Here is a 27987-nt window from a genome sequence, read left to right as displayed (position 1 = left end):
CTTTCCGTTGTGCACAACATCTTTAATGAAGCTTCATGTAAAATAGTCTAATGGTTTCAAATCTGGGGATCTGAGTGGCCAGGCAGTTTCTGCGGATTCGTGACTCAACAGCACGATTAATAGTCCAAGTGGACTACTGAAATATTGGATCGATGGTCAATCGACTGAGCGTCAGTAGTATGATTTGTACTACAACCAGTGCACTTATAGCGTAGGAAAGAAGAGGTCATTTGATTAAACAGCCTGATATACCCACACTTAAAATTATGCCAAGATGCCCTTATTCCCCAATTCTTCAAGTGTGATATGCTCTTAATTCTAAGAATTTTGAATCCTAGTGTAGAAAAGAAGAGTTCATATGCCCCGATTTGCCCACACTTAAAATTATGTCAAGAGGGGGCATATAGCCCAATCGGCCAAGTGTGTACATATTTAAATCTAAAGAATTTTGAATTCTAGTGTAGAAAAGAAGAACTCCCCTCAGACAGATTTGCCCATGTGTGTAAAAGCTACATCTCTCAGTTTGTTGTCTATAAACTTGTCAAAAATATGCCCCCCCTTGATATTGTTTTGGCTACACTTAAAAACTAAGGCAAAAAGTCACTCTCACCCACCCACACCCATTTATATTTACTTCCGGTCCGGTAATAAGCAGAGCTCTTCTAGAATTGTTCTGTGACTCTCTCATTTCTTACATCATAAACATATGATTTTTCACCTATGAGAATAACACTACATATGGTGTCATCAGGGAGTGTATCGTGGAATTCACAGATAATTTTAATGTTTGTCCTGTCATTAACCACAACTTGTTTTCTTTTTGAAGTGTTGATGACAAACATGGGTCTCTGTGCTTTGAATTCATCTGGTGTGTAATACATGTCAGTATTGCCAGTAGTGACCCTTTTGTATGCTGTAAATGCTTCATATAATTTAAGGAAATCATCCTTGGACATGTCTAAATTATAATTTTCTCTAGGGAATACCTCATTTCTGCCATTTTTAAGATATATGTTCTTGATGTAGCAGTTATCAAATCTACATGAATTTTTTTCCTGATTATTGTGTCTTCCAGTCTGAAACAGTACCACCACAAAATCCGGCATGTCATATTGTATACTGGAGAATGAATTTGTAGCATCAAACTCATAATAAGTACCAGCGGCAGGCTTCTGTACACATTGATATGTATAAAATTGTAAAGGAATCTGTGGATTTTTTATTATATCTGCTTTGTATTTAAGAGCATAACTGGCTTCATATTCAACAACTGGGATTCTTAGCTCCATAGTCTGAATAATGCATTTGCCTTCATCAGGTAGGGTATTAGGCAAAGCTTCCCCTGTAGATTTTAATGTGCTGTACCTCATCAAAGCATTATTATCATTGGCAGCTCTTCTAAATGTGATTCTTAAACCACCCTTCCACATAATATCTTTGTAATCTGAGAAGAATCCTGGCAACAGGCGCATAGGGAACAGCACTGTGTGGCTCTTAGATATAATTTTATCACCAGCCTCAAATCCACCTATTTTGTAGTAAGAAGCCTCGGTTTTGGATAATTTTAGTGTGGCCAAAGCTGTGGAGGTAATGCCGGGATAATCCACTCTGTTTATAACAACACCATGCTTTCTGATCTCAATTTCAGAGAACAGATGTGGCACAAAATTGTCCACCAATCTTATATTTGAATTTGCCCGATAATCTGTACCATCGAGCTTTACAACATCAAATTTGATGTTTTAATCTCTATGATTGCAGTTGTTGTGGCTCCAGCAAAATCAACTAATTCTTCTTTTTCATTAGTGACCATCAATTCAATATAATCTATTCTATTATGGCACACAGGAAAATATAATGTTGGGGATGGAGTGTAGATGATTGGCTCCATAAATTCAGAATTAGGTTTAAATGTTGCAATGATGCCAGTTTGTTTGTGATTGCCTATGCCATTTGATTTGGTGATCATACCCTCAGCCACATTACAGTGAATATTCAGAGTCTCTATGGCTAAGAATTTAGGTATATTAATAGCAATGTGTTTGATGGCTGGTTCAAGTTTTGTGTTGTTCTCAAAGCCTAACAGCTCTCCTATAGTACCCAGATCCACTGTTTCTGTAGCAGATACAATCTCTACTCTGTGAGTGACAGAATTTTGAGTTAATACTATACCTCTGGGTAATTGAGCATTTAGAGTGGACAGATTATATTGCCCTGGAGTGATGACAATTAATATTAGGGATCAAGTACATGCCATAAAATGCTCTGAGAGCTATTGTTTTGGGATACACTATATCATCATGTAATTTGAGTTTCAATATTGAATTTTGGCTGGTGAGATGGAATACCCCCATGATGTTTTAAATACCACAGGGCCTTTTGAAAATTTTCAATTGATGGTTTATTTATTTCAGACATATATCTGAGAACAGATAAACACAAATGTCCACAATTAACATCTTTGAAGTTTTGAACACGGGCATTATTGTAATAAAGATTAACTGATTTTAAATATTTTACTAAATTTTCAGGTGGAACACCTCCAAATGAATCAAACACAAATGCCTCATCTTTTAAATATTTAAGATAACAAATCCAGTGAGTGCCCTGATTTTTGTACTTATCCAAATTAACAATTCCACACTCTTTGTTGAGTGGTTGTTCTGGTAAAGAATCAGACATGTACACTCCTCTAAAATTTTTGATGCCCAGTGGCTTGATTAAAGCTTCAATATCTTGGTTTGTAAGCGGCTCTTGTTTTTTTTAAACTTATTCATGGCTCTCTTAACACCTTTGCCTTGTTTCTTAATGGCCAGGTTATGGCGCTTCAATTCATCTAATTCTGCCTTATTTTTCTTGGCATCTATTACTGTTTTTGCTATGGCAGCTGATCCCCCAGCCAAGCTCCCAACAGCCCCAAGTGCTGCTAAGATGGCCGGGATAGTAAATATGAAACCCCCCACATGTGATTTTTTTCTAGATTGTTGTATTTTTTTTAATTGGGGGGAGCTAAGCAACAATTTCATACCATGGCCCTTTGCAAGACAAGAATTTTTTTTCTTGCGCTGCTTTTTAGTTAAAAGACTATTAATAGTTTTAAGAGATTTAAGACCTGCATAAGGTATTTGATACATAACACCCTTGGCCTTCATTCTAGGTTTATTATATACATATTCACAGCCCCCACCCCAGTTTTTGTTTGGTGTTCATAGCTATGGTGGTCCCCAATGCTGCTATTTTTTCACTTAAAGAAGCATCTTTGCTTACAAATCTACCAAATGCAGCCTCTTCTAATTTCCTGTCTGCAACATGTCTCTTGTCAAGATCAGAATGTGTGTTGTATGCTATGTCATGGTCTCTACAAGCAGCATCTAGGGGATTAACACCAGGATCACCTCTGTTTAATCTATGCTCCAATTTTGTGCCTGGACCACAATACTGATAGCCTGGAATGTGTAGTTCAAATGGCAGCTTGTTTATAATGTCATTAACCAACCCCCGGCCCTCAGAAATATTCCAAAATTTAGGTGGTAGAGTATTAATAATTTTTATAAGATATCCAATCCCCTTAGTGTCATTCACTATAAAATTAGATAATTTGGTGCTTATCATGTCCATAATTCCAACCTTTTCATTGTAAAAATTGTGGTTCCCAGCATTTTCCTCCCCAGCTATCACCAATAACCTATCTACAAGTTTCCTGACATCATCAACCCACACAAATTCTTTAGGCAGGGTGTTGTATTGTTTGATTCCACTGCCTGTCTTAATTTGTGACCATATGGGCTTGATTAAATTGTTGTATTTTGCTCCACTGCTAGACTTGACTCTTTTTTGTGTGGGATCATTGTTCTGGTATAGAGCATCTGATTTTATTAATATTTCTTTGTAGTGCTCATAATCTTGATCTGTATAGTTGCCAGGCCTTTTCCTAGTCATCAGTTCCCACAATTTAGGTGTGCCGGGATATTTAACAAAACCACCTTTTTCTCCAAGATGAGATTCTGAATATACAATTATATCATCTCCCATAAATGTTACTCTGAAATTGCCAATTCTATGTATGATGCTACCATCACGCTCTGTGTCAGCATATAAGCCAAAGACCTCATCTTTGTTGTCTTTAGGTGTGCTTAAATATTTTTGAGCAAGAAGACCCAATTCAATAGGATCCAGAGTAGCTTCAATTCTTCGAGGAGCAACAGGACTAGGTGTATGAATACTGGAAAGTGGGGTGATTGGATAATCTAATATGTTCCTTGCAGCTACAGGTACAAGCTCTGTGATCAAATTTTGATTTTGCTCTGTAACACTTTTGATATTTTTACCTAATTCACTAATAGCATCAATAATAGGCTGTTCTGTTTGTTTGTGTTGTTCATAAATTCCTCGGTTCTCTGATTTCCATCCCTTAAATCTTTTTACAAGATAATCTCTTAATTTAAGATCATCAATGATTGGCCTTTTCATGGTTATTTATATATGTTTCAATGTCTAGAAAATTGTTAATTTTATTTCTATATTTACCACTATTGGGTTTTCTTGTCATATCAATTGTGACAAACCCATAACTGTTTTGATTCCAGCACCTACTGCAAAACTTGGAAAAATCATTGTAGCTCAAGTCCCCACCTACATATTCATCTTGTATGTGTTTGATTTTGGTATGATCTTGATGAAACACACATATAAAATTGCTGTTGTCTCGGATCAGCTGCTTCGGTATTTTTGAAAAAGTCTGTGCCAGGTAGAAGCAATCAATGTTTTTGTGTCGGCCCTGTGTAAAGAAATTTCTAACCTTGTTTTGATTATCCAGTATAATGTCATCAAACACAACAACAGAATTATCGAGACATTCATGGAGTGGCTTAACATCTGATTCAAAAGTGGCAATATCCAATTCATCATATAGCTTCATCAACTGCTGATATTTTAATTGTTCCAAGCTCTTAGAGAAAACATACAAGTGCCTATTTTTCCAGTCTAACCAGTTGGGTGCCAATAAAAAATTATCAATCATTAGTGTAGTTTTACCACATGCCGATGGCCCAACAATAAGACATCTAATATTTTCAGGCAGCAACTTGCCATTTCTCTTAATCTGCTGTTCAGGTTCTGGCAGCCTTTTTATAACATCCCAGGTGCTCATATTATCACTTTGTCTGCATCGATCCAGCTGTGTTCTGGAAGTCTTAGCCATTTGACAAATAACTTGTTGCCTTTTCTGCGGATGATTTTTTCTATGAGATATGTGTCAGGCTGTTTAGTTTTGTTGAGTTCTTCTTCATAGAATCTGCCTTTGAGAATTTCTCCTCGGTGGTCTTTTATTATATATGTGTTAAGGGTCCCAGGTTTAATTTGAACCACTGTAAATAATTCAGTGCTCCAGTTTCTTGTAAAGCCTCTTTTGAATAAGTGCTTATATTTGAAGATTCTTACTTGATCACTTACCTTGTATTTGGCCTTTCTTGTTGGTGGCTGGTATCTAGGATAATAAACAGTCCTGATCAATTTTTGCTCATCAGATGAAGTTACTTCAGAGGGTTTCATGTTGATTGTGGAAAGAACCGAGTTGTTATATTTATGTAGAAGTTCTGGAAGAATATTAAGCCATTTATAATTACCTTGAAGTGTAAATTGTTTATACATAAGATTTTTCAGGGTTTTGTTGAATCTCTCTACAATTGAGGCTTTGAGATCACTGTAACTCGAATAATGTTTTATTGACTGGCTTTTAATAAATTGTTGGAACACAGAATTATAAAATTCTTTGCCATTATCTGTTTGCAAATAGCGCGGTGATCTTCCACTCTGATTGATGATTGTCCTGAAGGCTTCTGTAACACATTTTCCAGTCTTGGATTTGAGTGGCACAGCCCAGGCAAATTTTGAAAATGTGTCTATTACAGTAAGTAGATACTTGTAGCCCTTGTTGATTTTGTCTAAGTTTTTCAGCTGTCCACTTGCCATCTCAATCAAGTCGCTCTGCCATAAATCATCTATGCCTTTTGTGACTACTGGCAGTCTCTTATAATTATGTCTGGCTTGTCTGTGTAATTCATCAACAATAATTTGTCTAGACATAATATGTAAACAAGAATATTGCAACTATGGGGTGTTCAGCAGCTGATACTACAGGATTTTCTAAATATAATTTGTCTCCTGTTTGTATATGAATTCCAGAGAGCCTTCATCTTCAGCATAAGATGTTTCTAATGTATTGGGATCTGTAAAATCCTCTAACTCTACACTGGTGATTTTTGGTTTGTTGTCAGCATTTGTTATTGATAAGGTGGGGTAGTGGTGTGCCTGTGGTTGAAGCCAATATTTGATCTTGATTGGTCTCAGTGTGCCCCCAACAAAAAATTGGTAATAAAATTGTGCAGGGGACAGCATATATATTTTGCCACCTGGTGTAAATGGTGAATCATATTCTTTGTTGGGGATGCTGTACAATTCAAGAATTACTGTATGTTTTGGATTCTCAATTATGCCGGTTATTTCTTTTTCTGCTGTAAGCAATCTGCTTGTTACAGATTCAAGGTGCTCATTGATGGTCCTAACAACATCATCATGGCCTGGCTTGATTTTTATGTCCACAACAAGTTTCTTGTATTGTTGCACAATCTCTTGAAGCTGGGTGGCAAAAACAGACAGGGCATTTGCTTGATTGGATTCCATGGTCCCTAGCTGTTGCCTCACATTAGCTACAATTTGTTGCAAATTTTCAATAACTGCCAGTTTTGAATTTTGAGCAGTAAGATCATGGACCTGTCTTCTGATATCCTCAAACAGGGCATGCAGTTCATTAATATGTTTATTAGTTGGTAGAGTGGCCACTGTCTGAAAAAGTTGTTTGATCTCTGTCTGGATATTCTTGATATCTTCTGATTTCAATATGCGATTCACTGCTCTCTTAATATTTTTAAGTTCCTGTGATGTAGGCAGATTTGTTACAGTATTTTGCAAAGATTCAAGTGCCAATTTCACATTATTTAATTCAGAAGCATCAGCCACATTTTGCATAGCATTTTGGAGCAGGGCTATATCTGCCTGAGTGGGTGTTGATTGTTGTAAAATTTCAAGTTTTGTTTGGATATCATCGATCAAGTGATGAAAATGAGATAGCTCAGATTCAGTGTTGAGGTTTTCAAGCTTTGTGATCTGTTGCTGGACAGACAAGTGTGTCTACAATACCAGGCAGGCGGGATTCTAGAGATTCTTGTACATTTGTCAAATCACTTTGCACTGCTGCTATTGTACCCTCAAGATGGGTTATGGTACTTTGAATTTTTCCAAAATCTTCATATGTTTCAAGTTGCAGCTTAATGTTGGCAACACTCCGAGTTATTGCACTCAAAGCATCAGAAGATGGCAAGTTGTTCATAAAATTTTCAAGTGTCTCAATTTTTTCTTTAACCTCGGCTATGGCATTGTTCAGAGGGTCCAGATTAGGTATTTGGAGTGATTGAATCTGTTATTTTAGATTGGAAATTACTAGATCAAAATCTTCTTGTGATTTTATGCTTTTGACAATTGTTTGGAGCTGTGCCTGGACATTATTTATCTGCTCTTCCAATTGCTGTTTCAATTGCTCAGAGTTGGTGGCCTGGGTCTTAAATTTGGCTTGAAGAGCTGCTACAGCCTCTTCTAAACTTTGAAAATTATCTAATGTGGCCAAATCAGTATATTTCTGAAGCAGCACTTTGAGTTCTGAGTCAATTTTAAGAAGAGGGTCCATGCATTGTGATTGTAAATTTGTAATTTCTAGTTGAAGACTGGCATTGAGTGTGGTTTGTAAAGCTTGTAAATCACTTCTTAATTTCTTGACTCTGACATCAAGCATCAGAATCTCATCACTGTGATCTTCATGCCTTGTATGGCCAAATATATCATTAGGCATTTTTGTTTTAGTGGTTATTTATTATAGAGTATCTGATTCTTAATTCTATAAAAAAGGGTATAAGCTTGTCATATGATCCAGGGACCTCAATATATAAGCAGTCACCAGCAGAAACAGTATATACAGTGCCAGAAATCATGTTTGAGTGCTTAATTCTATAAATATTTCCCCCTATTGAAATCTTGACATTGCCCTCAGGGGTTGTAATAAATTGCAATTGCCCACCTACAGGTAATTGGTAATGATTTAAATTATTGTTAAATATGTACAATGTTTTGCCCGTTTCATCATCAACATCTGTAAGTATGCTGTTCAGATGAATAATTAAGAAACCACTCAGTTTAGATATCATATCAGAAGAGGGTTGTGGTGTCGGCAGGTCCATAATACCTTGTTTTTTGAACCCAAATAAGTTCATAGGCATGTTTATTTATTTCAAATCATGCTCTGTAATTGGGCATTGATTGCCATTTTTCAAATCACAATGCCCCCATGGTAGAGTATGTATGCTACATGATAAAATGCATCTCTTACCATCATGTGGGTCCAGAGCCACTTTTCTTACAATATTGCTAGTCAATAAGTGATCCACACTCTGAATTCTGGATTCTGATGTTTTGATTGTGCTACATGATTTGAGACAATTTTTATAATCTTCAAATTGGAGCTCTTTTTCAACAGTTACTCTGCCAATGCCCTTGGCTTTTTTGGCAACAGCACCACTACATGTTTCAAAACTGTACATCTTGGCTCTTAACCCAGCAAATGCCACAATAACATCACCAAGTGTCTCATCTTTTAACTTGCCAGGCACCTTTTTGTTGTGGTGTTGAATCTCTGTATGTTCACTGGTATCAAAATATTCAAACAATTCAGGCTGTGCCATATCTTGATAAACATCTTCTGTTTGAATATCAAGAACAAAACTATCCGTGTCCATGTACATCAGTTTTACACAATCACCATAAAAAGGTTTCAACACATCATAATACAATTTTAACATGTGTAATTTGGCCAATTCCAATATCACAGCCCCTACATAAATAGGTTTATCAAACTTAATTTTTGTTTTTTTCATGTTGAAAAGTGCCATATTTTCATCATAAATTCTTCTATAATTGAAATTAGGCTTTGCAACCAATTTTTTGCTCCGGCTGGGGTCAGTAATTATTTTAACATCAATATGTTTTCTGACATTTTCAATTGTTTTGCCATACACTGAATTGACCATCAATTTAAACAAGGTCTTATCAAATTGGCTCATTGCAGATGTTCGAAGCTCTGTGTTTGTATCAATATATGGTTTCAACCATCTTGAGTGCCTGAACCTCAAAACTTTTCCAACTTTGGTCACTTGGACACCATGATTCATCAGGAACTGGAGGTTTTTGTAATATATGACATAATCTTGTTTCGGCTCTAGAGTCATCCTCAATTTCTTCTGTTTAGAGCCAGGTGAACACTTAACCTCAGGAATTGGGGGCAGATCAGAAAATGTGTTGTGTAAATCATCAGGAATTGTCAGATCAACCTCTAAGAACAGGCCATAGTTACTGTCATCAAAATCCTTAAGATCTTCAATATTGAAATCTTCAACCCACTCAAGCCCTACATATGGCAGTTTTTTCATCATAGCATAACCATAGAGGCTATTGGCATCTACATACAGTATATAATTTGATGGCAGTGCTGGATCATAATCAGCAATATATTTGTTATTTGCTCTGGCATATCTCTGAGAAAATTGCATCATGCCTCCTCTTATACATTGTTCCATAAACAGATACATATCTTGATCCTGGATCAGATCCAATTGCATCTTAGTGTTTAAAAACATTGCAGACCATGCTAGGCCCGGAGCACTGTAAAAATACATTGGATCAAGCTTATAATTTTGCATGGAAGATTTTCTAAATGCCTGAAGTATATCAGCTAAGAGGGTCACATCAAGTTTTAAATATGCCTTGTGATAATCACCAAATGTCTGGCATTTTAAATTGTTCCACATCAACTGGGCATGGTGATAATCATCATCAGTAATTCCAGATGCTCTGATTTTGCTGTAAAACTCTTGTTGTGGTGGCAGAGAACACTCATCAAATTTAGAAAAATCTGTAACATAATCATATGGATATACACCCTTCCGCCTAATTAATTTCAGCTCCTGATTTGGAAACAAATCACATGTGATTTTGAATTGATCATCAGATAATTGAGTGGCCAGTATAGCCAGGCTAGCAGACAGAATTCTGTATGAATCAAGAAATCTTAAGTGAATAGGAACACCATTAACTTTAATTATTTTGCTAATGGCAATATATTTCTCATTATTTTCAGCTAAAATATTTAAATTCTGCTTGTCAAACCCCTCGTACCTGATCAAATGATGAAAATCATAATTGGATGCACCATGGCAAAATATAGGGATAAATTTTGGTCTCTGGACCTTAATATTACAGCTATTACACAGGGCCATTAAGAATTTACCATCTGTATGATAATGGTGATGTACCTTGATATTTGTATCTGAAAATTCAGAAGCACATACCGGGCATTTTTCTGCATTTTTGAAATCTTCAATCTGTTTCTCTGTTAAAGGCAACATGGGTTTTGATTTTAATAAAATATTAGATGCTATGTCATGTCACTCATTTTCTATTCCATGTGCAAATTCTTTGATGGCATCTGCTCCCATGTATAAATATTCTTTATTAACAACACCATCCTGTACAACAACATAATAAAAACTAGAAGGTTCATGTAACTGGTATGATGTAATTGAAGGTTCATCAGGATCTGGGATACAGAATGCAAGAGGTTTGAGATTTGATTCAAAATCACAGACTATATATATGCTGGGTGTTCCAACAAGGCTTCAAATTTTTTGAATTTGGCATTTTCACTTGGATTAGGCATCACCATATGAACAGGTTTATGGTTGCCACAGTATTTCAGATGCTCAATTAACTTGTTTTTAGCAATTTCTGCATTCTTTTCACAAACACCATTCACCATTTTTCTACCATCAAATACAATTAAACATCTTCTGCACAACTTGAATATTGTATTGGATTTGCCTAGTTGTGTTCTGACTAAAGCTTCAAGATTTTGTATCAGAGTATAATGGCGTGTATCATCCCCTTCAATTAAGAGCAGATCAATCGGAACAGCAGAATCATCATCAAATGTACTGATTCTGAGAGGTGCTATCAAGCAATTGCCACGGCCAGTAGAACAAATAAATACATTAATAGATAATTGTTTACCATTAATATCCCGGGCCGTTTTTTCAAATTTATCAATATTCTGAACAGACATTGGATATTCTACACCCTCCATTGCCTCATCAAAATCATGTTCATGTTGTTTATAATAAGTTATTCTCTCAGGACTCCTTGAAACTGGATACAAAGCAGCTAAAATACACCACAAAAAGCATTTCCCATCTTTATTTTTTATATTAACCACGGCTTGTTTGTTTTTAATATTGGCAGGTAATGGCAAATATGTAGATCCTTGTAATGGGCTGAATTCAGAAATATTAACATATAACTTGTGTGGAGATCCGCATAGGCTCCATCCAGACTCTTTTGCTGCAAATTCAGAGTGTTTAATATTCAATTGATCTATCAAACTGCTTATTATTTTGTCTGAATTTGCATTTGAATATACCGGTACAGTTTCTGTTATGTGGGGCTGTGTAAATTTTGTGCCATTTGGCTTCTTATATTGTGTAAACAATTTGAGGGACAGCTTATAAGAGCCATTTTGTGCATTTAGAATTGCCTGCACATCAGGATTTATACTGTTCAAAAAATTCTTAATGTCACATCTTGGCTCTGATACAAACCGGTGATCCCTAAGTTGGCCATTAAAACTGCTATGGATGGGTTCATAGCGTGGCTGCTTTGCCGGTCCAGCATTAACAGGTGTTTCATGCTTCCTTTTCAGACCAGATGCAGATGGTTGTGGGGGCAATGTTGATGACTGTTCATAACAAATACACTTATACCATTTGTAATAAGCCTTGCTTAATATTTTATGGCATCTTGGACACATTTTTGTGGCCTTTCTGCATTTCTTAGGGTCACAAATATGCCGGTGTCTAGACCAATTAGAACTAGATATATTTTTTTTTTGCATTGATTGCAATATTTTTGATTTGGCATTTTTGTTGTTTGTTTATATATGGACAATATGCCAAAACAATTATAACAGCAGCTAGTGGCTGAGCTGGTGCTTTTATACCCAAACAACAGCAATAACTAGGCTCTGGTGATCCCCAATATAAAATAGTTTTGCTCTTTTATGCTGTTGTACAACACACTTTACCAGGTTTCAAACCTCAGCTGTATATCAGCTAGCAGTGAATATTCTCAAAATCTCATGTGTGGAGATATTATTTTGCCACATGTATTTCAATCTTACATATTTTATCAGGACTCAAACCCAGAGCCTCTTGATTACAAGGCAATAATACCAACACTTTGCCATCAGGGGAGGCCCACACACACTACCAGGTTTCAGACCTGGGGGCCTCTTGATTACAAGGCACCAAGACTAGCACTTCTCCATAGAGAGGTCTTAAACCCAGAAGCCTTTGATTATAAAGCATATAAGGCATGGGACTATGTCCATATTCTATTGAGCATCAGAACCCAGGAGAGCTATATATCAGCTAAATACAATTCAAAGTTGGACTTTGAAATGTGCAATGAATAATCTGTAAGTCCCACTCGTGTATATATTATCAGAACGAGGCAAAACCTGAATCCAATTCAGGCTTATATGACAACATGCAAGAGGCCAATGTTCTTTTTACTAAGAATTTCCCTTGGAGTCAATAACATGATGGAATGTATGGGGAATTTTCCCTGAAAGAGCACAGTGTAGATTTTATCTCATGCATGCAAGCATATTAAATCTCCCAGGCGTGCATAATTTATTGCTGGCCGAGACATGAAACTGATCAAAGATTAGAAAAAACATGAAACAATTTGCAGCCTGACCTTGTCCTATTGTATTGATCTGTAAGTTGTAGAGGATAAAAATATAAGCTTTTTGCCTTAGTTTTTAAGTGTAGCCAAAACAATATCAAGGGGGGGCATATTTTTGACAAGTTTATAGACAACAAACTAAGAGATGTAGCTTTTACACACATGGGCAAATCTGTCTGAGGGGAGTTCTTCTTTTCTACACTAGAATTCAAAATTCTTTAGATTTAAATATGTACACACATGGCCGATTGGGCTATATGCCCCCTCTTGACATAATTTTAAGTGTGGGCAAATCGGGGCATATGAACTCTTCTTTTCTACACTAGGATTCAAAATTCTTAGAATTAAGAGCATATCACACTTGAAGAATTGGGGAATAAGGGCATCTTGGCATAATTTTAAGTGTGGGCAAATCAGGCTGTTTAATCAAATGACCTCTTCTTTTCTACGCTATAAGTGCACTGGTTGTAGTACAAATCATACTACTAGCGTCACTACGAGACAATAGAAAGAGCACGTTTTGCATTATAAGCAATTATTTTTGTATACCCATAGCCCGGACACCCTGTATTGATCAATATTAGCGTGTAAGATTTACTAAGAAATTTGCTTTAAAGTATTCAAGAATTGCACCAAAAGATTCAAATACATGTTATGTAAAATTGGTGCAAAATAAAAATAGAAAAGTTTGAATTTTGCATAATTTCGAAGATAATTACACTTCGCGAATGTGTTGCGCAACAATTTTGCTTACCCTCGAAAGAGCAAATTGCTGGAGAAATATCGACTGGTATCGGCAAATAAATTACAACGGATACTTTCTGATACCGATACATCGACATCGGCTCAGTCCCAATGAATATATTGCCTAACATTGGTAACTAATGATTATTCAATTACTAAAACTTTACTTAGAATACCTTCTTTATTCATATTAGAATAAGAAATAACTATAGTTATGTATTAATAACGTGTACCATTTCATCCACTGAGTATGTAAATGAACTATGTTCAATTTTTCATTTTTTCAGAAGAGCATTTTAAAGTTTGATAGGATATATTTTTTGAACCTTTGTCACCAATGTGCTGAAAGTTTGTATCATTGCAAAGGGTTGATATGTTGAATCCTCTATAAAAAGCAGTAGTTGTTTCGTTAGGTACTTCTGCTGTAATTAATTATTGACATTTCATATAGAACAATTGCACTCAACACTAGTTTTGATTTCAGAATGCCACAGTTCTATCTACCAGATATAACACTACATTCTGGAAAAGAGATGGAGATGAAACAATTTCATTATAAATTTGTCATTCGGTAGCAAAGTAAAATAAATAATTCATATTTTTGGGAAAACAATCAACTACTCTGATTCCGCTTTATTCAAAATTTTTGTCTGTTAACAACAAAAGTACGAACCGAAGACTGCTACCATTGTGGTTGGTTGGTTGAGGAAATTGTCAAAAGGTCTCATTGGATGTTGGAGTTTGCACACTTGCGGCTGCTTCCAAATTCTGCACATGGACCAAGAAGACACTCAATATATCAATATTCGTAGTATGCAGGCATCACAATTGCAGAGATGAAATAATTGCATCCTAAATAGAAGACAGCCAAAATATCTTGATTTGCTTACAATTTGGAGATTGAACATTTACATTCTCGATGGACGATTTGTTGTTGGAAATGGCAAAGATTCATGAAAGTGTTAACGTTTATAGCAAAATGGCAGAATTACAGGACAGACTTAGGAAACGGTAGGATATAAAACAAGGAAGTGAACTTCTGTCACGTATTTTTAATACATAATTATTGCTGATAGTCTCTTGCAGTAATAGCAAAATTGCGCAGTGGGATCCACTAGTATTGCTCGTCAAATAGTCCATGACTATTTTCATTAAATTTTCTCTTACATCCTGTGTGATTTTAAGAGATGGATTCTTATGTATGCTGGTGCAGAAGTTGTCAACAGCTTGTTTTGAGTTTTCATTTAATTCTATAAAGTGCACGAACATGGTGATGGACAATTTGCACGGTAATACTCATGAATCCCAGTGTACATCTTGAAAGTAAGATATTGCATTGTATCCACCTCTTAAAAATGAAAAAAATATATAGTTTGTAGCAAAATAGTTCTAATATTATGTTATGCATCGTTGAATGAAGTGAAAAATTAAAATTCACCTCAAAAACACCCTTACCTTGAATTCTGATATTACCACCTGGCTTTAATTTTTTAAAATAAGTACGTAGCTTGGCTTAGCTCTCTTTACATTAATATTTGCTAAAATTTTCACTTTAGATTTTTTCTCGGAATGTCTAGTTTCTCCGATCTCGACACGTTACTTAAAACTCAATTGTTGTCTCTAACAGCCAGACAAACGGCTCGATTGGGTTAGTTTGTGTTACTCTGAATTATTAATATTAAAATAATCTTCACAGCTGTGGTTGCACAATATATTCAAATATAACAAAATTCAACGGGAAAACCTGTGACCCAAGGAAATATTTATTTTCTCAGTGGACAATTTCAAATATATATCTTAAAAGTTGCTACTAAGAGGTCCAACACACTTGTTCATTTTCATGTGGTTGCACATTTGTATTTTATATGCATATTTATAATTTCAGTGTGGTGGATATAAAATTGATATCAGCAATTTCATGGACTGTGAAATAGACGATGAAGAATTGAGAGCAGCTACGTCAGAGATCACATTTGAAATGGATGCTTGCAATGTTTTCATGAAAGGATGCTTCGATTTTAAAAATGTAACTGGCCAACCAGACGGCAATCTGAATGTAAGTTAACAGTTTATTTTGTACTTCAGTGCACAAGCGTCGACTTTCTGCTCCTCCATTCCCCAAAGTAACTCCACGCGGTTAGTACTACCGCCCCCCCCAAATCATTCTCAATTAAGAATTTTTCTAATGGATAGAGAGAAATACGGAACAAATGAAAAAACAATGTATGTGCAAGTTTCATTTTTCAAAATCATGTCTTCGTATAGTAAAAAATCTCATTAAGTTAAGGTATGAGTATTTTTTTTTCCGATGCCCACTAAATTATTCTCTCTCTTAAATTCCACAAAATAACTATTAAAACAATGATGATAGGCAGTGCAGAAGATATAATTAATTTGATTTTGAGCTCAGGGATAAATAATTCTGGATGATGCCAACAACAACCTTCGTTTATACTGTTTGTATAGAATATTTTTGAATTCACAGTAAGTTTTTCATTATCTTTGTATGTCATTCTACCACGTCCTACAAATCATCTTTCTCCTTTTCGGCTCCCAAAGCATGGAATGCATTGCATGCATAAACAACCCCGTAAATTTCAGAGGTAAAGTAAAAGATATGCTGTTAATGGAACAATTGCAGAGTCGCGGCACATATTGAAGGTATCAAGTTACTACATGAAATTGTATTTTTAATATTATGTATTACTCTTGTCTTTTGTTATTACTTATTATTTTGTCTTTTGTATTTGTAGTTAATCACTTTGTGTATTCATTTAATTTTGTGTCTCTCTTACAAGTATATGTGTATTATTTTAGTTAACGCACTGCTCCACAGGCAGTTTATTATACAGCGTGGCTCAAAAAGTCACTTAACACCCCCGGTACAAGGCCACTACAGCGCGCAAAATGGAAATGGTGATGACCAATCGCTATCAGGCCAAAGGGGAACCACATTGATGCCACCCCCGTGGTCGGCGGCCATCTTGATGTCCGACATCTTGAATTCAACTTCAGAATATTAAATGGGAAGGGGGTGATATGATATATCAGATCAGGTTAGAAGTTCACAAGAAATGCATTGGTGAAGGTTTTTTAGACGTATCTTTAACCAGTAAAATGTTATGACTGAATTCTTGTACCAATTTGCTCCTTTTCGAGGTGTTAGACAAATGCCTTAAAATTTGTTTAGCGCATCGGTAATGCATCGAGATCAAAGTGATGTCTAGGGAGAGAAGTTCGCATACCATTGCACAAGATTTTAATCGGATACATCCACGAAGAGCTGCGCATTATGAATGGTTGTCGCGAACAATTTACAGTATGACGCTTCCATTGAATCAAAAGTCCTTCACAGTGACAAGGCTAATGTTTATGTTCATAAGGAAGTTCATAAACAGAACATGAGACTTTTTGAGCCACCCTGTATATGTAACATTACATTGACAAGGGTTAGGTGGCAGAGCAGCCTATAGACTGAACCTCGGCCGCTTAATAAAGAAATTTATTACTATTATTATTATCTTTGCATCTTTAAGTGCATAATGATAAACAAAAATGTACACAACACCTATTGTCCTTTATATGTAGAGCGAGTATTTTAGTGCTTTAGTACTTGTAAGTAAAATGGAAATGCACTGCACATTGAAACTAGCCGTTAAGGCACATGAGGGAATGTGGAGGTATGGTCACACACATTAAAACTCTCATAAGCACTTGTAGGGGTGGTGTGATTAGCGCCATGCTCTGGCCGCCTTTAGTTATTTCCCAGAGTTGCTCCAGATATCCATTCACTGGAGGTCTTGTGAACCCCAATGCAGCTTCATGCAGAGACAGTGATGGGAAAATACCCACCTAATCCATACTTCAAAGTTCCGAATCCAGACAGAATGGCCTATCTGTGCATGAATTGAAATTAAACAAAACTCAACATAACTATTACTGTCTGAATTTTTTGAAACGTGTAGTTTAGTTATAATCCTCTACGTCTCTTGTTTCCCCTTTAATACTAAAGAAGTGAGACGAGGATTGTCTAATCGGCGCAGTGGAACGTAATGATCATATATTAGGTACTTAAATTATTCAATTTAAACTTAATATTCTTTAACACATAATCTTTATTACAAATAATATTATTACTTATGCTTTCCAAATTTAGTTAACTCAACAGAAATTTTTATGGATTATATCCCCGTTAAACTAGTACAGTTCGTCCCATTTGATTGTCACCAGTCAGTAAGTAACGGCTACACGAGTCAGAGCCAACCGCAGTCCCGCCCAAAACCCCCACAGCCAACATGACCCGGAGCAATCCACCTAAAAAATTAAAACAAAAACAAATTCCTTTTCTTGCTCTTTTAAGAACTCAAAATAACTCCCTTAACTTTAGGTAAATTACACCCGGCCATGCAGGCCCCAAAAGGGTGATAGACGGTAATGCAGTATACTCAGCCTGTCCAGCCTGTGTCCAGTCCGTCCAAAGTCTCTCTCAGTCGGTAAGGATCTGCAAGCTAAACTTCTCGCTCGCCCAGCGCAGAAGCCCAGCCAATGGCATAGCCTTCCTGAGTCACCTGTCTATTGAGTCTCAATATGTCATTCATGAGTAATATTACACTATGGGCTTACAAATGTTAATTTTTCAAGTTATTCTAACTTACCCAAAGGTTGGGGGGGGGGGGGTATCATGTTTTTCAATGTTTCAACTGTCAGATTCTTTATACAAATTCAAAATTAAATTACATGTGTTCCCTATAGTGCTCTCAAACTTTCTTCCTGTATTATTTCGTTCGTAAAATTCTAAACGTAACGTACATAGTAGTCACAATTCACGAATGGGGCTGCCAGCTTCCCCTCTGGATGTGTGTTCCGACATGACACTAATGTCATTGACAGTGTACAATTGGTTTGGTATGATGTTACCCTTTGTAATTATTATGATTGCTATATAACTGGACACACACAACCGAAAAAAGATTGATAAAAAATTAATATGGTTTTCTTGAGGTATAGCGAATGATAAAATATGTGTATGACACGTATACTGTACAATAATTGTTTCTTGTTTTTTATTAATATTAGTAATTTTTGTAATTGTTATAATTAACAGAACCTATATTACCAACAACAGAAGCAGTGATTCCATAACACAATGGTTTTGAATTTTCGTGATAAAAGAAAGTGTGGGGCCTCTCTACGCGCCCGTCGTTGGGCTTGGCAGTGGTGTTGGTAGTGTCAGGGGGACACCAATCATGCTGCGTGACGTCCCGCTTCCTAGCGCTTCACGGGGCACCTGGCTGAGCCATCGGAGGTTGAAAAAATAGCCCTCGTGTGTGTGTGTGTATGTGTTACATGGGCGTCCGGAAGGGGGGCAAGGGGGGCCGTGGCGCCCCCTGGAAAACGAAAGTCAACCAAAAATTACATATTTCACACATATAATTTAATTTCAGACACAAAAAGGTGTGTTAATTATTGCACGAACATGATAAATTCAAATTTAAGCAATGTTTTTTTGAGGGATGAACACTATTATTGGGGAAAATATGCCATGTTGTCCCCCTGGAAAAAAATACCATCGTTGCTCCTCCCTGGAAAAAATCCTCTGGACGTCCATGTGTGTGTGTGTGTGTGTGTGTGTGTGTGTATACACACACACACACACACACACACACACACACACACACACACACACACACACATGGACGTCCAGAGGATTGTGTATATATATCATGGTTACATACACACACACACTCACACACACACACACGAGGGCTATTTTTTTCAACCTCCGATGGCTCAGCCAGGTGGCCCGTGAAGCGCTAGGAAGCGGGGCGTCACGCAGCATGATTGGTGTCCCCCTGACACTACCAACACCACTGCCAAGCCCAACGACGGGCGCGTAGAGAGGCCCCACACTTTCTTTTATCACGAACATTCAAAACCATTGTGTTATGGAATCACTGCTTCTGTTGTTGGTAATATAGGTTCTGTTAATTATAACAATTACAAAAATTACTAATATTAATAAAAAACAAGAAACAATTATTGTACGTCAGGCACCTAAAAGTACCACCTGAAATAACGAAGAAACCAGAAACAGTAGCGATGTGAGGTTTGCGGGAAACAATAATATCAAATGGGGTTCGTAAATCGTAGGTATTGGGTGGGTCGAAAAATATCGACAAATAGGGCATCTGGAGCAAAGTCATATTTTTTTTAATGGAACGATATACAATAACATGCATAATATAAAAGAGCACACGCAGAGAAACACAACGCCGTTGGTCTCATGCATCTACTGCACATAGGAACGAAGATATGGCCATGTAAAAATATGTAAACAAACTAACAAGTGGCCCACTTGATCGTCAGTACCACGGCATGTAAGACTTCTCAGGTGCCTGACAAAATTGCCTTTAGGCAGAGCAAGTTTTGATAGCAGGTCCACGAGATCGTGTTAGTTCATAGCAAGCAGTCGTAGTGGTAAGAGCGAAGATTATGGTGTTCACAAACATAGAAAAAGCGGACATGATCCTGATTTATGGGGAATGCCGAAAGAATGCCTCAGAAGCCTACCGTGTGTACGCAGATAGATATCTGGACAGACGACAGCCATCTCGACGTCTGTTTGGTAAGTTATTTATTAAATTAAGAGACACCGGAAGTGTAACACCACGAGCACGTGTGCGGAACAAGCCAACTACAGGTGAGGCAGGTGCAACAAATGTTCTCGCCGCTGTTGCTGTGAATCCGCACGTTAGCTCCCGTGAAATTGCCAGGGATGCTGGGATGAGTCAGCGAAGTGTATTGCGCATTCTGCACACACACAAGTTTCACCCATATCATATCTCCCTCCATCATGAACTTCACGTGAATGATTTTGTGGACCGTGTTTGGTTTTGTACATGGTTGTTACGACACGACACACCCGATTTGTCACGTATCCTCTTCACTGATGAGGCAACTTTTACCAATCATGGAAATGTCAACCTAAGGAACATGCACTATTGGTCGGTGACAAATCCACATTGGCTTCGCCAAGTGGAACGCCAGCGCCCATGGAGTGTGAATGTGTGGTGTGGTATAGTCGGTGAACATCTCATTGGCCCTTTTTTTATACAAGGGACACTGAATACTGACCGATACATACAGTTTTTACAACATGAACTGCCTGTACTATTGGAGGACATACCACTTCAGACAAGGAGGGACATGTGGTACCAACATGACGGGTGCCCAGCTCACAGTGCAAGACGCGCTACAGCATGTGTGGAAAATACATTTCCAAATCGTTGGATTGGACGTGGAGGGCCTGTCAAATGGCCGGCTCGTTCCCCAGATTTGACACCGTTAGACTTTTTCCTGTGGGGAAAGCTGAAGGACATTGTCTACCGGGATGTGCCAACAACTCCAGAGGGTATGCAACACCGCATGACTGCGGCCTGTAGGGACATTCCCTACGAGATGCTACATTCTGTGCAACGATCTTTGCGTGGGCACCTCGTTGCCTGTATCGCCGCTGACGGCCACCACTTTGAACACACACTTTGACAGGTTTTCGCTTCTTACGCAGTGGTTCTTCGACATACTGTCATGGTCATTTTCATTATGCTGTAACACTGTCAAATACATGGTGCTGACGATGTCTACTGTATTTTTTCTTCCTTTAACACGTTCTGTCTTCATCTTGTCCAATGGCTTCCGACATCCCATACTTGTACATGCCGTGGTACTGACGGTCAAGTGGGCCACTTGTTAGTTTGTTTACATATTTTCACATGGCCATATCTTCGTTCCTATGTGCAGTAGATGCATGAGACCAACGGCGTTGTGTTTCTCTGCGTGTGCTCTTTTATATTATGCATGTTATTGTATATCGTTCCATTAAAAAAAATATGACTTTGCTCCAGATGTCCCATTTGTCGATATTTTTCGACCCACCCCATACCTCCGATTTACGAACCCCATTTGATATTATTGTTTCCCGCAAACCTCACATCGCTACTGTTTCTGGTTTCTTCGTTATTTCAGGTGGTACTTTTAGGTGCCTCACGCGGTATATATATATATATATATATATATATATATATATATATATATATTCATTAGAGTCCCCTCGAAATAGATTATTTTATGAGTCAAGATGGCGGATGGTAGACGGAGTACGTTTCTTCGCTTCTCAAGTTCAGCCTGTGTTCTTGTAGTGTTTTGTGCCATTTGTGTTTTTCAACGTCATGAGACTTCCAACGTCATGAGACTGTGAAGTTACACCCAGGCTCGTCAATGTGGGCTAGGGATCCTGTAATCACGAACTGGATACTTGGTTATAGAAGTTACTTTGTTCCTGCTATTCAAATTGTTCCCGAGCTCTCCGCAGCCATGTCTCGGCCGCCGGTACAACGAGACCCGCAACCTCGAGGTAAGTCAACAACCCTCGCCAGCTACCGTCACTTCCTGTGCCTCGCGCTCCTGTGTGGTGACGTTCATCTGAACCCCAGGCCCCTCCAACGGAACTCTAACTCCCTCTCAGTTTATTACCAAAATGCTCAAAGCATAAAAAATAAACTCACCAACTGTACTACTCACCTCACGGAGCTCTTGAACTACGATTGCTTGGTGTTTACCGAGACCTGGCTGAACGACACTGTTCCAGACAATGAATTGCCTTTTGTGAGTCATTTCAATATTTTTCGAAATGATCGGTCAGTTGGAAGAGGAAGGGGTGCGTGAATGTGAAGTGGAAAAGCAAGATTCGAAAGGATCTGAACCGTGACTGTGAAATCGTGTGGGTTGAACTTAACATTGAGAAAGGTAGAAAAGTTTTAATTGGTTCGTATTATCGACCGAACAGAAACTCTCCCGTGCAAATTCTGGAAGCCTGCAGGGATTCCGTCTTGGCAGCCTTAATGTTTGGTGACGTAATGCTTTTTGGTGATTTTAACCTTTCCATCGATTGGAACACCCCCACGGCTGGTACTCCAAACTGCCCGGCTGATCAATGGTTCATGGACACATTCGTGAATGGTATTGGTCTGAAGCAATTCAACATGCATAAGACACGCGGTGATAGCAACTTAGATTACGTCCTGGCAACCTTGCCTGATCCAGAAATAACCCCGGAAAGAAACATTTTACCATCGGACCACGACTCGCTAGATGTCCTTGTGTACCTGCCCCCCGTGGAGAAGAGAAAGTCTCGACCGCAAAAGCAGCCTTATCGCCTGTGGCGGAATGCACCCTGGGAGGACATTCACCGAGCTCTTCATTTCTACCCCTGGTGTCTGGTGCAGGATGATGACGTAAACAAATCAGTGGAGATGTTTGTGGACGTACTGCACGCCGTGATTGATGACTTCGTGCCGGCCAGGAAACCGAAATCGACAAAATATCCGGTGTGGTTTGACAATGAAGTTCTCCTGGTGTTAAAAAACAAAAAAGAAGCCTGGAATCTGTGGAAACAAAGCCCCAATGTGCATACACACCAAACCTTCTCTAGTATTAGACGTCACTCCAAATATTTACTTTAAAAAATATAAGGACTATGTAGAACAACGTAACAGCACAGTCCCTTACCAATCCAAAGAAATTCTTTACTTTGTTAAATTCAAGAAATCAGAAACCACGCGTCCCCATGGAAATCAAGTACAAATCAGCCTGTGGAGATAAAAGAGTGCACTTATTCAACAGTTTCTTTCCCGATAACTTCACCTCGCATGCTTCAACCAACCCACTCCCCGACGTGCAGTCGGTCTGTTCACACTCTCTCTCCACTATCAAAACCTCTTCTCAAGAAGTTAAATCTCTCCTTGCCTCATTACCCATACACCGCTCTTTAGGACCAGATGAAATTCCCACAATTTTCCTCCGTAACACTGCCGACTTCTTGGCTCATCCTCTCTCTCTCTTGCTAAATAGGTGCTTCTCTGAAGGCGTGTTTCCTCAGATGTTCAAGAAAGCCAACGTTGTACCCATTCACAAATCTGGAGACAAAAATAGTGCTACATCATACAGACCAATATCACTCCTGTCACCTCTGTCTATAATATGTGAAAAAATAATTAAGGACAGATTATTCAGATTTACATCTCCGCATATCAGTACTGCCCAACACGGGTTTCTTCCAGGTAGCTCTTGTTTGACTAATCTTTCAGTTCTCCTTTCACATGCCACTAGGGCTATTTCCAAAAATTCCCAGCTAGATGTGATATACTTGGATATTTCAAAAGCCTTTGACAAAATAAACCATGCTCTTCTTATTCACAAATTACAAACTAGATTTAACATGCATGGCAAATTTCTCTCCTTAATCCAGGATTATCTACACTAACGGACACAGCGTGTCACCCTTTCAGGCGCCTCTTCTGATTTTCTTCCTGTCTTGTCTGGGGTACCACAAGGGAGCGTCTTGGGCCCTCTCTTGTTCATCCTATACATGGACGATCTCCCTCAAAGACTTTCCTCACTTCCTGTCAATATACTCATGTTTGCTGACGACTGTAAACTTTTCAAAGAAATCTCAACCACGCAAGATGCTGTGATTCTCCAGAATGCTCTTTCCGAACTTGTCACATGGTGTAAGCAGTGGAATCTACAACTTAACCCACAGAAATGTTCCTCCCTCACAGTCTCTTTAAAAAAGAATAAAATACATTCTCATTATGTTCTTGAAAACAATTATATTACTACAGTTGCGACCCAAAAAGATCTAGGTGTTATCATAGATGAAAAACTGAACTTCAAGGAACGCATCGCAGCTACAACTAAAAGTGCAATGCGCCTCTTAGGCCTCCTCTACAGATTCACAGAAATTGATACTCCAACTTCTCTTAGCCTGTTTTTCAAGTCATTCATTTCTCCGATTCTCGAATACTGTTCTCCAGTCTGGACCATGGCTTCCAATACAAATCTTTCTAGCATGGATTCCGTCCTCAGCTTCTTTACCGCCATTGTTCGTCATAGAATTCCTTCTTTGCGGCATCTTCAGAAACCTGACATCCTGACTACTTTGAACATTCAGTTACTGCAGACCCGACGCGATATGGCCGATATGAAATTTTTCTATAAAATCATCAATGGGAAATTAAGATCTGAATTTCTTCTTACAGAATTCAACTTCAGAGTTCCCTCTCGATCGACCCGAAACACTGAATTGTTCCACACCTCCACAGCTAGGCTTTCCCTTATACAGCGCGCTCTATTCCACAGGCTGCCCCAGTTCTACAATAAACTACCCACAAACATAGACATTTTTGCCCCTGAAAGCATTTTCCGATCTTCCCTAAAATGAATATGTAAATCTTTTGTTTGCTTCCTTGTTTATGCCTTATGTTTATATTTAGCTTTTCTTGTTTTTACCGTAAACCATCTTGACTTGTTCTTGTTATTTGTTAGATTTTTCAGTGCAAAATGGCCTTAAAAGTGCTGTATCTGAAACTTTGAATAAATAAATAAATAAATAGATTTTCAACTCTACTCTCTCCCTAACAGCTTTAAATGTCAACTTCTTATGAATAAGCTATCACATTGCAAACACATGTACTATCATTAACGCTTTGAAATGTAATGCCATCTTGTTCTCTTTCCTTATCAGATTGAATACGACGTTTTCGAAAGGGACAACGAGGATAACAAAATTATGCAAGGAACCAAAGATGAGATGTGCGGTGAACTGGAAGAGATATTCAAGAAATATGACGGTGAAAAGGAACTGCCGAATGATATGAAATGCCCAATACAACCGGTACGTTTGAGTTCTTTCATGAGCTGTTCTAACAAAAGTAAATCATCAAGTAAGTAGTTACAGGGGACCCACTTGTCCTCCTCCTCTTGTTCTTCTTCTTTCTTTTCTTCTTCTTCCTCTTGCAGGTCTGGGTAACCAAAGCCCGTTCTAAGACTACAAAAAATTGATGATTTGATCGGTGATATGGTCAAACTTTATATTTCTTTTTGACCTGTAATTTAATAATTTTTCGAGGCAAACGGCTATCTGACATGCTCAGAACAAGTTGCTTTATCATGTTGGCGAATATTCCAACATTCGCTACCATATAGAAGATCCAGTTTTGAAATTATGTTATGTTATCTAATTATAATATCTGTTTCCATTTGTTTTCTAAAATTTCTTTTAAAAAAATATGGCTGCCATATGGCACCACCATAGCCGTATATGAGAGAAGGATTTAACGAATTCAAATGTCTCCCACTGGTTGAACAAAGAGTTTGCATTCATTGAATAATCGAATCAGGCCTCAGGTTCGAATCCCGGCCTGGGCGTGATGTTCTTTGTGAGGTCCCTTCAATTACACCATTTCATCACTGATCATCATCGTTGCGATTAGCCAAATGTGGCAGAAAAGGGACGCCAGATAACAATAAATACAATAATGTTTGAAATTGTTTTGAAAATATAATTACATGTAATAATTGGTGGTGGTTTCGATATATTTACAAAAGAATACCACTTAAATTCGTACTCCACATGCAAAATGAGATGTCGTTATGTGAAAATAGAAATATCTTCTGTGATTTAGTCACTGATGGTGAATTTTTCCTGATAAACGTGGATATGCGTGCGCATTCCGAAGCTAACTTTCATTTGTTTCAGTATGAAGCTTTTTCTTCACCGAATAAGACGTCATTTTTGATGCACCAGTCTGATGCACGCTGGTGAAATCTGGAAAGAGCGGAATGAAACGTATGATTAAACCAGCAGACAGGCATTTGTTCAATCTGCATCTCTATTCTTGTGTACAGCGCCTACTTGGTTGAACGCAATTTCCATGCATCAGCCTAACGCACCTGCACTACACCCATCCCCAGGAAGGGATTCGAGCCCAAGGCTTTGGCGTCGTTGCGCTGTGTTAGCCACTCCACCACGGAGATCGGCACCCTTGGGTGGGGAATTCCGCATCCCTTCAATATATTCAAGGTTGTTAAAGGTCAAGGAATTATAAGTCAATTCCGGTCCAGGATAGAAAATCAGTAAGCGTAAATGAGTTCTGGACTATAGAGAATCTTTTTATCTGTAAAGTATTTCAATTCGGTCCAGGAAACTTTTTTCCCGGATGAATTTGAATACGGCCCAGGAACATTTCTTTCCGGATCAGTTTAAATACGTAACGTCCAAGTTCCGTATTGAAATCAAACAATACGGAACTTGGACCGAATTTAAATTGCAAGAGAAAAAGGTTCCGGTCCGTTTCCTGGATCTTCAACAATCCCAGGGTTGGGGGTTAAATATCCAGAAATTCCAAATAAATGTAATTCCCTTCCGGGAGAGAAAATCAACAAGTGTAAATGGGTTCTTGCACCATGAAGAACCTTTTTATGTTTGTTTAAAGCATTTCAATTCGGTCCCGGAAACTTTTAGTTCCGTATCAATTTCAGGAACCTTCTCTGCGGTAAATTTACATACGGTCCATGGATCTTTTTTCCAGATGAATTTAAAATGCGGTCAAGGAACATTTTTCCAATGGAACAATACGTAACTTGGATCGAATTTTAATTGTGCGAGAAAAAGGGTCGCGGTCGGAACCTATTAGAATTTATGTATTCCTGTACCTTTAACGACACTGAATATATTCGCAACTTGAAAACAATTAAAATCTACTTTCGACGGGTTTAACATTAAAACCATAATTTCAGAGTCACAATAACAGGCTACTGACATTTTCTTGTCCTCTTTTTTGCAGGGTAAGAAATGCACAGGTGAAGGATCTGGATTTTCTCTGGAGAAAATGCAACAGGGTTTTGACCAATATGTTGGTAAACCGTATAGTTTGAAAGGAATTTTTTACGAGTACGGTGAACAGGTGTATTGTTTCCAGTATGATTTAGAGGTGGTAGAACGCGTGGATTAATAAAACAACAAAAGTAATGAGTATATGCCACTGGTATAATGATACTTCTTGTGTTTCATGTGAATTAAAATGCATCAGTTGTGCATGCCTGGAAGCTAATTTTGAAAATAAACTTCATCTTGTGGCAGTCGCTTTGAGTTTTGTTACAACCAACTTCTGCTCCCATTTAAACATAGAAAAGTACAATAGCTCTTTTCAGTTCTTACGGCGGACGCTCTAGAAGCTGGCGGAAGAAGTGGGGTGCGGGAATTACGCAACAGACCAACCAGACAACAGCAGTGGCGCCGAGAGACACGGCGCGGCCGGAAAAAGTACTACGTGAAACTCGTTCTACTGGCCGCTACGTTTCTTATCGTGCTGGATTGGTCGCTTCGCCTCTCCCCACTTCCCCTACCAGCTTCTAGAGCGCCCGCCGTAAGAACTGAAAAGAGCTATAGCATGCGCTGGAGTACGCAGGGTTTTTTTTTTTTCGGGAGGGGCTGGAATTGTA

The 27987-nt window shown here is 38.1% G+C and overlaps 1 protein-coding gene across 1 annotated transcript in view; it reads left to right on the top strand.

The window, feature by feature from the left end:
* The window catches only part of LOC145994211 (uncharacterized), a 28243-nt gene extending 626 nt beyond the window's left edge, over nt 1–27617 (top strand). The window contains exons 2-4 of the mRNA XM_083130306.1: nt 15530–15700; nt 25229–25378; nt 27330–27617. Of these exons, the coding sequence (XP_082986432.1) occupies nt 15530–15700; nt 25229–25378; nt 27330–27497 (489 nt within the window). The 3' untranslated portion in view covers nt 27498–27617. The remainder of the gene's footprint in view (nt 1–15529; nt 15701–25228; nt 25379–27329) is intronic.
* The last annotated feature ends 370 nt before the right edge of the window (nt 27618–27987 follow it).

This window comes from Lepisma saccharinum, chromosome 10, assembly GCF_977018435.1.
Source record: "Lepisma saccharinum chromosome 10, izLepSacc3.1, whole genome shotgun sequence".
Classification (NCBI taxonomy): Eukaryota; Metazoa; Arthropoda; class Insecta; order Zygentoma; family Lepismatidae; genus Lepisma; species Lepisma saccharinum.
Note: the sequence above shows the minus strand (reverse complement) of the source record. Positions and strands in the feature narration are given on the sequence as shown.